Source organism: Strigops habroptila, chromosome 11 (genome assembly GCF_004027225.2).
Source record: "Strigops habroptila isolate Jane chromosome 11, bStrHab1.2.pri, whole genome shotgun sequence".
NCBI classification, from domain to species: domain Eukaryota; kingdom Metazoa; phylum Chordata; class Aves; order Psittaciformes; family Psittacidae; genus Strigops; species Strigops habroptila.
The window spans coordinates 938,925-955,987 of NC_046360.1; the positions used below are offsets into that span (position 1 = coordinate 938,925).

The 17,063-nt window shown below is 55.5% G+C and overlaps 1 protein-coding gene across 2 annotated transcripts in view; it reads right to left on the bottom strand.

The window, feature by feature from the left end:
- Positions 1 to 16,855, bottom strand: part of SEZ6L (seizure related 6 homolog like) — a 38,355-nt gene extending 21,500 nt beyond the window's left edge. For both annotated transcript variants that reach the window (XM_030501686.1, XM_030501685.1), the window contains exon 1: positions 16,560 to 16,855. In XM_030501686.1, coding sequence (XP_030357546.1) covers positions 16,560 to 16,626 — 67 coding nt within the window. In that variant the 5' untranslated portion in view covers positions 16,627 to 16,855. The remainder of the gene's footprint in view (positions 1 to 16,559) is intronic.
- Between the last annotated feature and the right edge of the window lie 208 nt (positions 16,856 to 17,063).

Below are 17,063 nucleotides of genomic sequence, written 5' to 3' on the forward strand. Positions count from 1 at the left end.
GCAGGGCAGTGATCTCCAGCCTGCGATGGATGAAGGTGGAACCCCAGAATTGCCAGTTCCCACCAGGGTGATGAAGGAGGGTTGGTCAGCACTGCCATTTACCACAATGGGAGAGACTGGATCACACATCCTGCAGCCATCAGCAGCAGTGCCTGGTCAGGAGAGGTGCAGGCAGGGGCACACAGAGCTCCTGCCCTCCACGCCACCCTCTGCACACCTGGGGAAGATGAATGCTGCTAATATTAACTCCAAAGCTTCCTTCTGTGAGTTCCTACAGGGCTGATCTCAATCTACCTCAGGTAAAAGAGGGGTGTCGAGGCTGGTCTCTGATGCACTCCTGTGTTGGTGGAGGGCTGTAGGGGTGGGAAGCGGCAGGAGCTCTGTCCCACGTGGATCTCCATCACACACCATGCAGATTGCACCATCAGGGAGGAAAATACAGAGGGTTGGGGTGAAACAAGGATGAGCAGAAAAGCAGGTTGTGTCCGTCAAAACATGCATGTGATGGATTGGAAATGCTTTGGGTTGGTTTCAGGTTTTAAATCATTTCTGCTTTAAATCTTGAAGTGCAGCAAAACCTGAGTCAAAACAGTCTTTCATTTCCAAATGTCAAAACAGACCGGTGCAGCCTCGACGGCCGCCTGGCTCCAAACAGGGGGTCGGAAACCTGCTCTTCCCTGTGGATGCAATCTCGGCAAATTAAGCTTTTCCAATGGTAAAAAAAAGTTTTCCTCGAGCAGTTTTCCTGGCAGCTCAGCCTATGGGCAAACAGAATAGCAGCAACCTGGTCACCAGTGAGTCACCCACGTGGGAGCGCAGGTAAGTGCAGCCGAAGCAGTGTCTGCCCGTTGCATCGGGTGTTTCTGAGCTGCTCTCCTGCTTTGTGCCACCAGCACCGGTGAGGCCGGAGCAGGAAGGCTTGTGGATGGCTTTGGACAAACATTCTTATTGTAGTTGCAGAGAACAGGAGATAATTCTATGGTTTGGTGCATGGTGCAAGGGCTGCAGGAGCGGTGCCCTGTCCCCAGGTCCTGCTGCCCTGTTGGGGTGACAGCCTGGGGTGCAGGGAGCCCAAAGATTCCAGTGTTTGTTCCTGTTCAGCAGGAAGATGTGGATATCGCACCTTCAAGGGCAGTAAGAGTGTCCTGCAGTGATACCAGGGCTTGTGCAAAGCAGGCAGCTCTTAATACACATTGGGGTGCATGGAGTGCTGCAGTGGATGGATCTGGGCAGCCTGTCCTCACCTCAGCTGGACCACAGCACAATTAATAGGCAGATAATTCAGAAGAGGAGAGATGCTCAGGCTTTGCTCAGAAGAAAGGTGCAGCAGAGGTTAAGGAGCTGCAGGACCTCCCTGCCTCCTGCTCCTGGGTACCTGAATGTCCAGCCCTGAGTGCTGCATCTTCTGCAGCACAGTTGCAATTAGAACCATAGGAGTATGGTTCCATCCTGCCCTGGAGCTCAGGAGTGCCTTAGGGACCCGACTGGGTGCTGGGACTCCCGGGGCAGGATGGGGTCAGGGGCTTTGCCTTCCCTTTCGTGCATTTCCTAATGACACAGAGGCTCCTGTGGCTCAGGGGAGCTTCCGAACTGCTTTAAAATGCTGTTCAATTGGCCGTGTGCAGGGGTTTGTTTATGCTCCCAGGACTGTGGTCTGAATATTTTGTTTTAAAATCTACATCTTGTGTCACTAGCAATGCTCAAATAAGGTTGCCATGGAAACCCTTCATTATGGGCATGGATGATGGCAGCAGTGCCTGGCCTGAGGAGCTGTGCCCAGCGAGGACCAGGCTCTCCTCCCGGCCACCACTCCTGTGCCCAGGACTGCTTGCAAACAGGGGCAATGTTCATAGAACCACAGGCTGGGTTTGAAGGGACCTTAAAGCTCCTCCAGTTCCAACCCCTGCCACGGGCAGGGACACCTTCCACTAGAGCAGGTTGCTCCAAGCCCCTGTGTCCAACCTGGCCTTGAACACTGCCAGGGATGGGGCAGCCACAGCTTCTCTGGGCACCCTGTGCCAGCGCCTCAGCGGGAAGAGCTTCTGCCTCAGAGCTCATCTCAGTCTCCCCTCTGGCAGGTTAAAGCCATTCCCCTTGGCCTGTCCCTGCAGGCCCTTGTCCAAAGCCCCTCTCCAGGTTTCTTGTAGCCCCTTTAGGCACTGGAGCTGCTCTAAGGTCTCCCCAGAGCGCAGCAGAGGGAGAGAATCCCCTCCCTTGAACTGCTGCTCAGGCTCTGGGGGTGCAGCCCAGCACAAGGGGGTGGTTCTGGGCTCAAGTGCACACTGATGGGATATGGGAGCTTCTTCTCAACAATATTCTGACAAGGAAAAGCTGTTTTCAAAACCCCTTTTAGTGGTGAATCCATTTCGTCTGTGCCTGACTCCTCACTTGGGAGCAAGGACACTGCCAGGAATATGGGAATTAAACTTGCAAACCTCTCCCCCCCCCACACTCCAGAGAAGCTCATAACTGCTCTAACGATCCGCAGCGGCCTGACAGATGCCTGGAAATTACACACTTCTCCGAGCTGCGAGGAAAATGGATTTTCCTCCCCAGTGCTGCTTCGTGGAGCTGGAATCAATGAGACTTGGGCTCTCGGGCATTTGTTCTGGCCACACCAGCTCCATGTGGGCACCCACAGCCTTGGGGGGACATAGTGATGCTCTGGGAGCAGGTCCCTGTGTCCCCATGTGCCCTGAGCATCCGCACCCTGGCAGCTGTCCCACCCCATCACAGAGCAGCTCTGCAGAGCCCCTTGTCCCCATATCCCTGGGGATGAACCCGAAGGGATGCGAGCAGCAGCTAATGAGGAGGAGAAATTAAAGAAGCTCATCCAATTACAGAGGAATCAAGAGATTCACGGTGTGGAAGCAATAGGACTTGTTGTGTGCTGTCTGGTCCCACTGCTGCTCCTTATCCCATCGCTGCTGCCTCCCCAGCTGACAGGGTGATTAATTACACTGATATCTCCACAGAGATACCGGGGCTGATGGGGAGCACGGAGCAGGGGAGCAAAGCCATTAGAGACAGCAGTGCTTTGATGCAGGTGGGGATTTGAGTTCACTGCAGCTTTTTACAATATCTGATATAAGAAAGACACGGTCTGTGCTTTGTCATGGGCAGATGGGCCTGTCTGAAGTGAATTAACGGGGTGGTTTTGAGGAGTAATTCATTTTTTGGAAAGCCGAGCCTTGCTGAGGTGCCAATAGAAAGTTTCCCACTGAGTTTTCCAGTCCTCCTGGTAAATCCCTGAAGCCAGACGTCTGATGCACCCCCAGGCCGGCTCCAGCCAGCACCAAACACAGATAGCCCGGGGTGGGGAAGACCTGCCATGCTCCTGCTCCATCCCATCCTCTGCTGCCATGTCCCTGCTCCGGAGGGGTTCATCACGAGGAAGGAGGAGCCAAGGCAAATGGATCCTGTGGCACTCCTGGGCTCCGTGGCTGGGATGCTCCTTCCTCAGGGTCCCCCCGGAGAGAGGAAATTGAGTATTTTGGCAGCTTTTCAGGTTACAAATTGCACTGGAGGAAGAGAAGCTCCGTCTTTCTCAACCAATCATCCAGCCTAGTTGTCTATATCGGGGTATAAAATGAAATGGGTTCCTAAAAAGGGAGTATATTTAGATACAAAAAGCCCATTCTAGGCAGCTATCTGAGACTAAGATAATTAATCTCCCATCACTGTTAAGATGCAGCAGAGCAGATCCTGAGGAGCGAGTGCTGCACTTAACTCCTTGGGAGCAGGTCAGCTCTGTGGAATGCAGCTCGTGCTCTGCTCTGTGCCACCACACCAAGGGGTTCCTGCCAGCTCCTGCCCCGGCTGGAGTGAGGGAGGGGATGCAGGAATCTGACAGGGATGCAGGAGCCTGGTGGGGAACATCCACTGGATTCAGCTAAAACACCGTGTGTCTGGGGACAGCTGGGAAAAAATTACAAGCTACACAGCCATAAAACATCTGGCCAGCCAAAGTTTGGTTTAATTATAATAGATGACTATTTCTCTGCCTGGCTATAAATCATTCATGCTCTCACTTCCAGGCAGTCACATCTATGGACTATCTGACTATTCAAAGCCTCCCCCTGTTGTTCTACCTGTCTGAAGTGTATTCATGCCTTGGTTTGATTTGATTTCCACTCCAGAATTGGAAACAGGAGATGACAATACAGCATTAGAGATCCAGGTGACCAGAACAGCCTCGTGCTGGTGCTGCAGCATCGCTGCCCTGAGCTCCTCGGGTGGGGAGCTGGGGGGTTCAGGTTCTGCCTGAGCTCATGGCACAGCTTCTGCACCAACTGCAAGGCCTGGGGTAGAGCTGAGCTGCCTTGTGCTGAATCTGCTTGGCAGGGCTTTGTGTTTCCTTCACAAGATGTAACAGGAATCACAGCGTGGCTCTGGTCCAGGCTCCCGAGGGAAGAGCAGGTACCAGCAGCCTCCTCAGGGTCTGTTTGCTGCCTGTGGCCTCCTTCCTCCCCTGGGTGCTACCAGGGTACCCCAAAAGCATGATTTAGTTTTATTTGGAGTACCCCAAAAGATGCCCTGGGGCGTCCCAGGGTGGGATTTGAAGCCCACCAGGTCCTGCCCACCTTGCCAGGGTGCAGGGGTGCCTCAGAGCAGCGAGGGTGAACACTGGCACCGTTGTACAAGGTATTTACTGCTCTCCTTGTGAATGAACTGGGCTTTTCCCACTGCAGGATGCAGCACCCGCTGATCACACTGTGCGTGGGGAGAGGTGGCAGAGCTGGAGATGTGGGCAAGTGGAGGGGGACAGAGGTGGGGATTCCTTGCACCCCCGGCTGTGCCTTCATCCCCACACCCGCAGCATGGCCCGTTTCTCCTTCCCCAGGGACACAGTGGGGTCCCAGCTCTGCCTGCTCCATGGGTCTGTCAGCCCAGGCACGGGGATGTCCCACTGGTGGCTGCAGCATTCCCAAGCAATGCTTCCTCTGCACTTCGTGCCCTCGTGCTGCCTGCGCCGCACAGTGCCCTTGAACAGACCCCTGTGGAACAAACTCCTCTGGAATTATGTAGCTCTGGCGCCTAATGATTCCTGACAGATTGCGCACAGCCCCGCTGCCTGCAATCAGGGAGGCAGGGAAAGTGCCGGGTTACTGATGTTTGTGGTTATTGCAGTTATTGGACTCCATTGATTATGGGGACAATGTGCCACAGAGCCTGGGAATAACGAGGGCAAAGCCCGGTGCTCCCTGTCCCTGCACCGGCTGCCGGCCGGGAACAACCTGGCTCGACACCACAGGACAGGACACGCTCTGCTCACAAACACTGTGTAACCACCCAGAGCACGGCCAGGGCGATGCGATGCAGTTTGTCAGCCTGTCACCTCCTCCATTGCTTCATGTTTTCCCTCTACAGAAAGGAATCAACTGCACTGGAGCTGCCGGATCCTCATTATGTCAAAACGATTTGGGATTTGGCAGCGCAGCAGCTCCCTGTGTCCCACACAGCCCATTGCCGTGCTCTGTGCGCGGGATGCACCAGCATCATTCCTGAAATGGGCCTGTTTGCAGGCAGGATTCAGCTGAAGACATATGAAACTCAATTTTTAATTCTTTTTTTTCTATCACAGAATCCCAGAGTGGTTTGTGGTGGAAGGGACCTTAAAGCTCCTCCAGCTCCAACCCCTGCCACGGGCAGGGACACCTTCCACTAGAGCAGGTTGCTCCAAGCCCCTGTGTCCAACCTGGCCTTGAACACTGCCAGGGATGGGGCAGCCACAGCTTCTCTGGGCACTCTGTGCCAGCGCCTCAGCACCCTCACAGGGAAGAACTTCTGCCTCAGAGCTCATCTCAATCTCCCCTCCGGCAGGTTAAAGCCATTGCCCTTGGCCTGTCCCTCCAGGCCCTTGTCCAAAGCCCACCTCCAGGTTTCCTGGAGCCCCTTTAGGCACTGGAGCTGCTCTAAGGTCTCCCCTTCAGGAGCCTTCTCTTCTCCAGGCTGCCCCAGCCCAGCTCTCTCAGCCTGGCTCCAGAGCAGAGCTGCTCCAGCCCTCGCAGCAGCTCCGGGGCCTCCTCTGGCCTCGCTCCAGCAGCTCCACGTCCCTCTTGTGCTGTTGCCCTAGAGCTAGACACAGTTTTAACTTTTCCTCACTAAAACCAGAATCATTCTGCTGTTGGTAGAGCAGCACCTCGGGGCTGGCACAGGCTTTGCCACCCTGCTCTGCCCTGGTCACCCAGCCCACCCTGGGTCCATCCCTGCAGGGCAGCTGCTGCTCCTCTCAGCCCTTGCCTTGCTTCCAGTGATGCTGGTTTTTGTGTAATTAATTGCCAGCTGTATGAGTGATCAGTGATTTGTGTTTTAAAGATGGCCTGGCAGAACTAATTCCATTCTTGCACTGTGCCGTGCTGGATGATGATAACCTATGGACAGCTTCTCCCACAGAGCCCAAGAACGAGCGGCTGCTCTTTCTTTTAATTAATACAGATAGCAAATATATTTTCATTAGCCATCAGGGTGGCAGGAGAGAAGCACGCTCCTGCATGGGGAGCAGCAGGAGCACAGCCCCCAGCCCTGCCTGGTCCTTTCCTGGCTCCAGCCACCTCTGCATCCCTCCATGAGCACCCATACAGCGCTGGCTGGGCAGGCACAGGGTTCCCAACCAGCCCGGGATCGGTGCCATGACCCACCAGACCCTGACAAAAGCCAGTTTAGCCGTGCTGCTCTATGGCAGCAGTGCCACAGCAGAGGGTGCAGTGCCGGAGCTCTCTGCAGGGCTCCCCAGCAGCGCCTCTCACGGGTCCCTCCTCCCTCCAGTGCAGGAGGACGCACAATTACAAGGCACGTTTGTAATTCCTGGGATTTAGAACAATTAAGCTGCTCCCTGGTATTTCTGACGAAAGCAGCCCCTTGTTTCCCAAGGAAGTAACAGCCTTCCTTGACCTCCGCTCTATTATTCCGTTTGATTGATCTTAATTACATCAGAAAGGATAATGATAGTCTTTGTGAGGGTGCAAGTACATTGCGAACAAAGACGACAAAGTCTTTGTTAAGACGACAATGTCTTTGTTAAGAGCACACAAGGGCTGCTCAGGCAGCGATGGTGGGGATGAGGTGTGGGGTGCCCAGTCTTCTGCTCCCAGTGCCACTGCCAGGGCACCACCAGCACCCAGGAGACCCCCAAATTCCCCCAAAACAGAGAAGCAGGAGGCTAAAAGTATGTTGTAAACATGCAAAGAGGATCAGGTTAGGAAAGTCAAAGCCCTGGCAGAGCCGAACCACAGACTGGTTTGTGCTGGAAGGGACCTCAAAGCTCATCTAGTTCCAACCCCCTGCCACGGGCAGGGTCACCTTCCACTAGAGCAGGTTGCTCCAAGCCCCTGTGTCCAACCTGGCCTTGAACACTGCCGGGGATGGGGCATCTGTAACTGATTGCCTGTTTTGTTCATTAGTCACAGCTGCATTGAGTTGAATGAGAACACCCTCAAATGCCAGCCTTTGAGGCTTGTTTCTACTGTGAGCCCTGTCTCAGAGTGGTGTGTTGGGAAGCAGGGTGCTGGTGATGTGCTGCTGAGCAGTGGTCTCTGCAGAAGAGCTTTGATATTTGAATTGGCGTGTGGAGAGGAGGCTTTGTCAGATGTTCCTCACGTCTCCTTGTAAACGCACATGTGGTGGTGCTGGTGCCTGTGTGTGTTTCCTGGTGACGTTATTTTTGACACAAGCTGCTGCCTGGGAAGTGCAGTGGGAAAGCACCTGACTGTTCTTCCCAGCAGGTAAGGAATTGGCAAATGATAGAACCATGTGTCATCCGGCTCGGAGAGGGTTTGCTTTCTGCTGCTGCTATTGTTTATGCCCCTACAGGGTCACTGTAACTTTTAATGCAGCTTTGATAGCAGCGTAGGATGATTAAAACAGGCACATCTGAGGAATAAATCTGTTCATGAGGCTTGCCTCCTTGATGTGCAGGGAAGGACCAGCCGCTGCCAAAGGGGACCCGGGTTGTCCCTGCTTGGGGATGGTCCTGCTCCGAGCTGGTCCCTGTTTGCTCAGGAGAAACACAACAGCATGGAAGCATCAGAGCAGGTAGAGCAGCAGCAGGTTCAAGATGTACTTGTAACGTGTATTTTCTACCTGGGAATGTTCTGGTGTGTAGCTGGGAATGGTGCTAGGAGTGTTGGGAAGGAAATTCTCAGAGCTGAATGCCTTCTTCAGAGCTGACTCCAACTCTGGGCTCATTGTCCTGACTTTCATAGAATCCTGGAATGGTTTGGGTTCAAGTGACCTTAAAGCTCATCCAGTTCCAACCTCCTGCCACGGGCAGGGACACCTTCCACCAGAGCAGGTTGCTCCAAGCCCCATCCAACCTGCCTTTCATCAGGCTGTTGCTTTGCTGTTCGTTCATGCTTTCTGTTTTGATCAAAGATGCAATGCTGTATAATTTAAGAGGCCAGTTTGATGCATGTGGAGTGGAAATGTGGAAGAATACAGGCCTTGCCCATGGAATCCAGCTCGGATCATCTGAGTCACTCAAGGAGATGTTATTTGCTGTGACTCAATTCCATTTGTGCGGTTGGGTGACAATGTTCCCAGGAGCAGAATGGAGTCATGATCCCCCTGCGCTGCATCCCACCGGCAGAGCCAGGCGCTTCCAACCACGGAGCATCTCCCCATCGTGTTTCACCATCAGCTGCTCCCCAGCAGCCCAGCACCACTCTCTGCCCATCACCATGCACATGTTTCTGCATATGCAAGAGCAGCAAAAGCTGTAGAAGATGGGGGGCAGATGCTGATGTCCAGCAGCATATTTAGGCTATGTCAAATGCGCCCCAGTGAGGAGACGTGGCTGCTTCCATCTGGGATGCAGCTGTAGCAGTGCTGGAGAGCAAGCTGCTGGCTTCCTGGTGGTGCCTCCTGCCTTCCACTGCAGACTCCAGATAAGCCCCAGCTACGGGAATGGAAAATGCTTTCGGATTTAAATGTAGTGAAGACATTTTTCAATGGAAAAACTGGAAAGATTCAGGGAGCAGGCTGATCCTCCTGGGTCACATCAGGCTGCAACTGCAAGGGCTCTGGTTCTGCTGCGCCTTTCCCTCCCTACCTTTCATAATGAATTCCAAGAAAGCCTCAATACATTCCTAAATGGGAGCGCTGCCTGTGTCCTTCACAGTCATCTACACAACAAAGACAGCCATTTCGCTGCTGGCAGGCATGGGCTCCTCTGTGTACTGGAAACAAAAGCTGAAAAGCAGCCTTTATATTTTTTTGATTAGATAGCTTGAGAAGTTTGCTTTTACTTGAAATTGCCTTGCTGGTTTCATCCAAGTGCCAGCTCCAGGGCCCTGATGGGAGAGCAGCCCCCGCTCCCCATCTCAGCACTGGCTGCAGCATCCTGTGCTGCTCTGAATGGTCCAGGAGAAGCAGGAGCCTTTGTGCCTTCAGGATACTGCGCTGGGCTTGGAGACAAAACCTGTTTTCTTGCCCTATGCAAGGAGAAGCAGCAGCATTGCACGGCAAGTGCCAGAACACTTGGCTCCCCTGAGGACCGTGGGCACTGGGAGCATCGCACTGGCCTGAGGCATGGACCGTGGGTACCACTGGCCCAAGGGCATCAGGAGCATCCCACCAGACTGAAGCATGGGCTGTGGATACCAGGAGTACCCACTGGCCCAAGAAAACCTCTGACCCAGCCCATATCAAGGCACAACTGTGCCCAGACAGTGTCAGTTATTGTCCCCGAGCCACAGCCACCCACCAGCACAGACCCGTGCCCCAGGACACACCGGCTCCGGTGCTGCTCCCAGCAGTGTGAGTGTGTGCAGAGGAACTACATTTAATTATTTTACTTTAAGGAATGACTAAGGGAGAGATTATCCGGGAAGTTTTCTTCTGGGGGAATTCTGGCACAAAGACAAATTGAAATATTTCAATGCAAGCTGGGGACTGAGTCCTGGCTAAAAATAAAGCGGGAGGCAGCAGCACCTTCCCAATGACATTAGCTCCATTCATCTCCCCGAGGATGCTGCCGCCGTTCCACTGGCAGCCTACAAAGGCATTAGAAGTTACATTTTGCTTCGCTATTTCTCAACTATATTTATGCTGGGAGGTGTTTGTGGAGGTACATTGTGTGCCTCAGGCAGAGGATTAATTCCAAACTGTCACCTCCCTTCTTGATGGGTTTGTAAATTCTGCTCTGTTGATTTGTACTCTCAGTAAACTGATAAAATCCTCTTTCCCAAACCTAACACGCCATTTAGAGCTCACCGGGGTTTTAGACCTCATTGCCTCCTGTATTTATGTAAATACAGTGTCCAGCAGCAGTTTAAAAACTTATGCGCAAATAACCTGTATGGATGATAAGGAGCGAAGGGAACTGAGGCGTCTGATGGGGCTGTGGGCTCTGGAAAGCAGGTTTTCCATGTCTCGGGGTGCTGGGGTTTGGGGGGGCTTTGCAGGCGGGTGGCTGCTTTGGGGACGTTGCCTCAGGATCTGTCCCCTCTGCACCAGAGCTGGCTAACCATGATGGTGTTGGGAGCAGTCTGATGTTCCTAAGGGTGCTCTTGAGGCCAGTGCAGTGCTAACAGCACTTGGATCACGTCTTTAATGTCATTAGCATCATCTACCTCTCTTATTTTAAATCCTTCCCTTCTCTGTATCCCGTGCAGTGGGAGAAAGGACTGTTGATGTGTCCAAGGTCTGTAAGCTGCATCTGCAGAGCTCCTTGCTGTGGTGGGGATGCTGCTGGTGTGCTGGGAGCACTGGGAGGCTGCCAGAGCTCATGCAACAGCAGCCTTGCAAAGCAGGGACATGGGATCTCTGCAAATGGAAGTTTAGGGCTGCCAGGAATAGCTGATGTTTTACTGAAATTGCATTTAAATCATGACCAGAAGATGCAAGCCCTGTTGCTGTGTGCCACCACACAGCCCCACTGCGGGGAAGAGCTGCAGGGCTGCGGTGGAGGGAGCATCACAAGTGATGTCCTCCCATATAGTCCCCCAGCCACCAATCTACCCGAGATGAAGGATCTCATCCACAAAATGTTGACATGCTCCATTAATCCACCCTAAAAAGTCAGTTGGAGAATCTCCCTTGAATTTTAAATATTTCCAGCCGTTCCGACTAGCTCTGAAATCATCCCGAATTGACCAGTTTCCAGAACATTCCCTCACTCCCCCCGCGTTATTCCTGTTTCATTAGTGCCTGGATGTGCTCAGGCTAATTTAATATCTTCATCAGTTTATTGCTTTGATTGCAGAACTACGCTGAGCCCAACAGCAACTGCCACAGCACCTTGTGGGAGACTCCACCAGCCTCTCTCCATCCCTGCCTGGAGGGGACCAGCACCAGAACTGCTCCCACCGGTGCCTGCCTGCTCCTACCTGCTCTGCCCAAGCTCTCCACAGCAGTGCCAGGTCCCCGCAGCAGTTCCCTTGCTGATGGGCTGCAGCACATCGCCAAAGCCCCCTCTGCAGCCCTGGGGACCACGTTTGCTGGCCTTTCCCTGGAGCACAACTCCCAGCGCTGGCACATAAAGCACAAGCATGTAAGACAGTGAGACAGACAGACGTGCAAATTCTTTCTGCTGAGCAGATGACACTGCTCCAGGATCAGCCCCACAGATACTCCTTCTGTCGCGCTTGGATTTTTGGATGCCTTTGCATTTGGCACCAGATTTTCCTTTCCAGACTACAGCTTTGCATTTGGAATCGCACCTCCAGAGCCGGGTTTGGTGGCCAGGCTGCTCACACGCTCCCTCCCTGCTCCCAGGAGTTTGACTTTCGGTTGCATAAAGTTTCCTTGTACCATCCCTGGCAGTGTTCAAGGCCAGGTTGGACACAGGGGCTTGGAGCAACCTGCTCTAGTGGAAGGTGTCCCTGCCCGTGGCAGGGGGTTGGAGCTGGAGGAGCTTTAAGGTCCCTTCCAACACAAACCAGTCTGGGATTCTATGATTCCTGCTGCAGCCATCCGTCCGGGGGTGCCAATGCCCATTTCCTTCCTGCACCCCTTACCCGATCTGGCAAGCCTGGGAGGACACCATGGAGGAGGACATGGGGCCAAATCAGGTCTCCACTGCGCGCTGCCCCGCGGGCTCTGAGCCGCCCAGCTGGATCCCTGCTTCTACAGATCAGCACAGCCCCAGCAGCTTGAGTGGTGTGATGCTAACTCGCAGCAACACGCTTCAAAGGGTTTGTTATTCCACATCCATGTCACCTAAGAAAGATGCTGGGCCAGAAATAGTGTCTTCTGGAAAGAGGAGCAGCGCTCCCCGTCTGCGCCCGCTGCAGCCCCCGGCGCTCAAAGTTCCCGGCAGCTCCTCACACATCACCTGCATCCCCATGTTCCAGAGTCCTGGGGCTGTGACACAGGCACCAGCTACAACTGCTTAAGCATCCCCGCAGCCATAGGGACCACAGCCATAGATCCAAGTCGAAGACGCAGTACTTATCAAGCCCATTCCCATCCACAGGGATCCACAACACCTTGCTCTGGTATGAAAAACGAGTCTGTGTTCCCTCCAGCTGTTTTCTGGCTTTGCCTCTTCCATCCCAGGCTCCAATCAGCTCCTCCAGCTCGAAGGATCTCCTTTGATTTCTGAAGTCCTTATGGATGAAGTCTGAGAGATAACCACGCTGAGTGACGAGGAGGTTGCTGCAAGTATCACAAGTTCACTTATTCCCCTTTTTCATCTTCCCCATGGTGCAGTTGCTGTAGGAATCACTCTGGGCTCTGCAGGGCTCTTCCTCCCATATCCTCACTCCTCTCTCCCACTGCAGTTGCCCAGGCTTTTTCCCCCTTTTTAAACATATTACCCCAGAGGCACCACTAATGGGCTCAGCCTTGGCCAGCAGTGGGGGTATCACCAACATCCCCAGGGCTTGCCTCATGCACCGTGTTTGATACCAGCGGGGTTCACCCTGGTGATGCTCTGCTGATCGCCCTGGGTGCTGGGCAGTGCTTGGGGTGCTGGGTGCTTGTTGGGGGTCCAGCACCCCCTGCCCATCTAGTGGGTGATCCCCCTGCAGAGCTACAGGGTCCCTTGCACAGAAGCAGGGACCCCCTAAGCACCCCATGCCTGGCAAGGCAAGGGCTGACAGAGCCGGAGCGTGCTCGGTACCGAGTTCAGCCATTCCATCCCCCTGACAGGCGCGTAAATCCATCCTGATGGACTGGAAAATTGGAAAGCCAGTGCTCATGCTGTATTTTCTATAGACATCCATCTGAACTCCCAAAAGATGCATTTAGTGGCAGGCTCCAGTTCCAGCCATGTAACTGCATGTTATGCTAATCAAAATATAGCCTGTGTTTTGTAATAGGATTTCCTTGGAACATGTTTTACTGCTCGGGAACCACTTTCAAATAGTTGACAAATAAACCCACATCAAGTAAATAACTTCTGGATTGCTCACAGAAGGTTGGTCTTTTTCTCCCCCCCTCCACCCCCCCCAAAGGCCACAGGAACTGGCTGTGCTCATTGCAATGGCAGAGGATGTGAAATACACTGATTGCTGGGTGCTTGTAGTCCAGATCAAAAGCTGTGGGTTATTTAATCGCCCAGAGCCTATTTCACTGAACAAAACTAAATATGTTTGTGCAAAATGGGATAACAAAGGGTCACAGCACTGGGCTCTGACCCTGAATACCCACAGGAGCAGCCCTGGCAGGACATGCCACTCACAGCAGCCCTCACGTCCCCCCCAGTGATGCCCTGCCACATACTGTGCACACCGGCTCAGCTGGGACTTACTCTCTATCAAGTTCTGAACCCAGCAGAATCTGGCTTAGCACTACAAGGGATGGATTATAAACCAACATGTTCCACGCTTCCCTTTTTATGTGGTTTTACAAGACCTCCATGTAGCATTCTGTATGCCAAAGTGAGCACATTCAGCTTCATCGGTCTGCAGCCTGCCTCTCCAGCCCCAGATCCTTCCATCAGATTCCTCACTGACAGAGAAGTTAAAAATGTATGGAAGGAAACATCTGTGGCACTGTACCATCCACAAACCATCCACTTTAAATAGCATCTTTATCGATCCATAATGGGAAAAATACAGGAGAAGCGGAGGGCTGAGAGATACTAATTCCATTTGCTTCTGTTCCAGACTTTCCCTGTTCTTTCTGCCAAGGAGGAGAGAAGGAACAGGAGACGCTCACTATGGCCTCTGATAGATCAGACAAATCCCCCCCCGCTCTCGGCAGCCTGGCTGTGATATTATCTCGGTGCTGGCGCTGACTCCAGCTGCACCAGCACTCACCGCTCACTTGTTGCAGCCCTCGTGGAGTTCACGCTCCCTTTTCCTTCCTGACGGACAATATCCTCTGGAAAATAGTCCCCCGTGGTGCTGTGCTCACCACAAAGCCAGGAACAGCTCAGTGGCTGCTACCCGCTGGGGCAACCAGCCTGGAGGTGCCCGAACGCCATGAAGAACAGGAGGGGCAGCGCTGATGATGGGGGTACAGAGGAGCGCGATGCGATGCTCAGCACCCCCAGGCTGCACTCCTGCAGCGCTGCTGCCCCTCCTCTGCCTGCAGCTGCCAGCTTGGCCACGTCCTGCCTGCACAGCCCGTGTCTGCACGCTGCATTCACACACTGCTGACACCGTGCTCCTCACACGCTGCTGCCCGGAGCCTCCTGGCACGAGTCCTTGGGAAGGGACGTGCCTCCGCTGCCACCGCGCCGGTGGGTGGGTGTGAGTGGGTGCTGGAGGAGAGGCTTTCGCACCTCCTCTCTGTTGCGCTACATGGCTCCACGAGTGCAAAGCACCAAGAAGCCACCAGCCGAGCAACGGATGGGTGCAAGTCATGTGAAATTAGTTGCTGCTTGGAAGCACGAAGCGAAAGAGCAGGCAGATGGAGCACAACGAGCCATCTCTCTGCAGGGGCTGGTCCTGCTCCCCCTCACCGTTTGAGAGCAGCAGGGTTTGCTAAGCCAGGCCTTGCTGTGACCTCCTGTGAACAGATCAACGATGCCCCCCGGGCATGGGGAGAGCTGCATCACCCCTCCGGCCGCAGGGCTGCGTATGCTGGCACTTGGGTTTTCACAGCAATAATTCACCAAACCTTGCAAAGGGTCAGCTATTCATCAGCTCCCTCTGCCAAGGGAAGAGGAGTTCAGCACGCCGTGTTCTCCTACCCTGAGATTTATGACAGATCACGCTTGCTGTAAGGGCCAGATCCTGCTCCGGATGAGCTGGGCTGCCTGCTGATGCTCCCAACGAGTGCTTGGGACCAGGCAGCTCTCCTGCCCACAGAGGTGCTGCTGCATGCCCGAGGGGCCCTGCCTTCAGTGGGTCTGTTTGGGGTCCTTCGAGCCCCCCCCAAGCAGCATGGGGACTGCAGCAGCACGCACACATCTCCCACAGCAGCTCGCCAGCAGCCTGGGTGAGAGCATTTGTGTAACACCCTGGAGAAATCTGGGGTCTTTCTGTTTGTTCCAGTACCGAAACAGGGTGCCAGCAACTGTGCGCAGAGACTTCAGACCTGATTCCTTCTTATGTACATGCATGTCCATACACAGAGCACAAACTCATGCAGGTGAGAGAGAAAATGCTGTAATCTATGCCCATTTTTGGTTTGTTGCCCAGAAAGGATGGATTCTGTAATACAATCCCTGTCTTGGTTTAAGCCCAAGAAGCCAAAGTCTTTTAATGCAACCTGAATGTGAGGACAGAAGGCGAAGCCGGGCTGGCAGCATTATGCAGTGCTCCTGACACCAGGAGCTGCTGATCTTTGCTAAACCCACAGAGCCAGCGCTGGGGCTGAGGATAAGCCTCCCGGCCCCACACACCCCCCGCAGCGCTGGCCTCTCCGGTTCCGTCTCCCCAGTCCTCACCGTTAAGCAGCACACCGAATGCCACCGCCTTGTCCCTGCAGCCTCCCCGGTGCGACAGCCCAGGCGCAGGCTCCGGCTGAAGCGATCACTAAGCCCCACACGAGTTTACAATGACTTTGTCAAGTCACCCGCAAACGGGTCCCGGAGCCTATTCTTAGGTCTGTCACCACGGCAGTGGGAGAGGGAGCGGATCTGCGTGGAAACGTGAAACACGTGGAATGAACACGCAGCCCCCGGGTAAACACCACCCCACGGCCACCCCCTGCGTGCCCAGCCGCTGGGGACGGGAACACCATCGTTCCCCACACCGGGGCTGGGAATGCCGGGCTGCTTGCCCTGCGGGATGGAGGCGGAGGATCCGGCGCAGCGCCCCGGGGGGACCCGGCTCGGTCCGCGCACGGTTCCTATTAGGACGCGGCCCCGGCGGCGGGAGCTGTCCGCCCCGCGGTGCTGAGCGCCGCTGTCCCGCCGGGCCCCGCAGCCGGTGCCGGTGCCGGTGCTGCGCTCTCCCACCAACGCCAGAAGTTTCATCCCGGCCCGGGGAGCAGCAGAAGCGGGGGGTCCCCGGCCGGGGGTGCCACAGCCGGTTCCCGCAGCCCCTCCCGGGCCGCCTGCCCCCCTTCCCGGTCCGACTTCCCCCTCCCCGGTCACCGCGGCATCTTCTCCACCTCCCCCGCCGGGAGGCGCAGGGCCCCGGCGGCCGTGCCCGGGGACCCCCCGCTCCGCTCCGCACCGCGCCGCAGCCCCGGCCCGCTCCGCCCCGCTCCGCCCCGCTTACCTGGCCGCGGGGCCGCGGGGCTGCCCAGCAGCAGCGCGAGCAGGCAGAGCCCGCGGGGCCCCGGCATGGTGCGGCGGCGGCGGCGGGCGCGGCAGAGCCTCCGCGCTGCTGCGAGCCGAGCCGAGCCGAGCCGAGCGGGGCCGGGCCGGGGGCGGGCGCTGTCGCCGGGGCCGGCGCGGGGGAGCGGGAGCGGCGGAGGGTGGAGAGGAGCGGAACGGAGCGAACGGAACGGAACGGAGCGAGCGGCGGGGGAGGGCGCCGGCGGCCGCCCCGGCCCCGCGCAGCGCCGTTTGCTCCGGCCCCGCCCGCGGCTCCCCCGGTTCCGCCCTCCCCGCTTCGCCCCAGCCCCACAGACCCGCTGCGCTTCCCCGGTCCCACGGCTCCCCGGGGCTTCCTCCGTCCCTCCCCCGTTTCCCTCGACTCCAGGAGCCCCGACGCCCCTAACCTAGTAGTGCTCCCCACTGCAGACCCCTGCCCAGCCCCTGGTGCCATCTCACTGCCCCT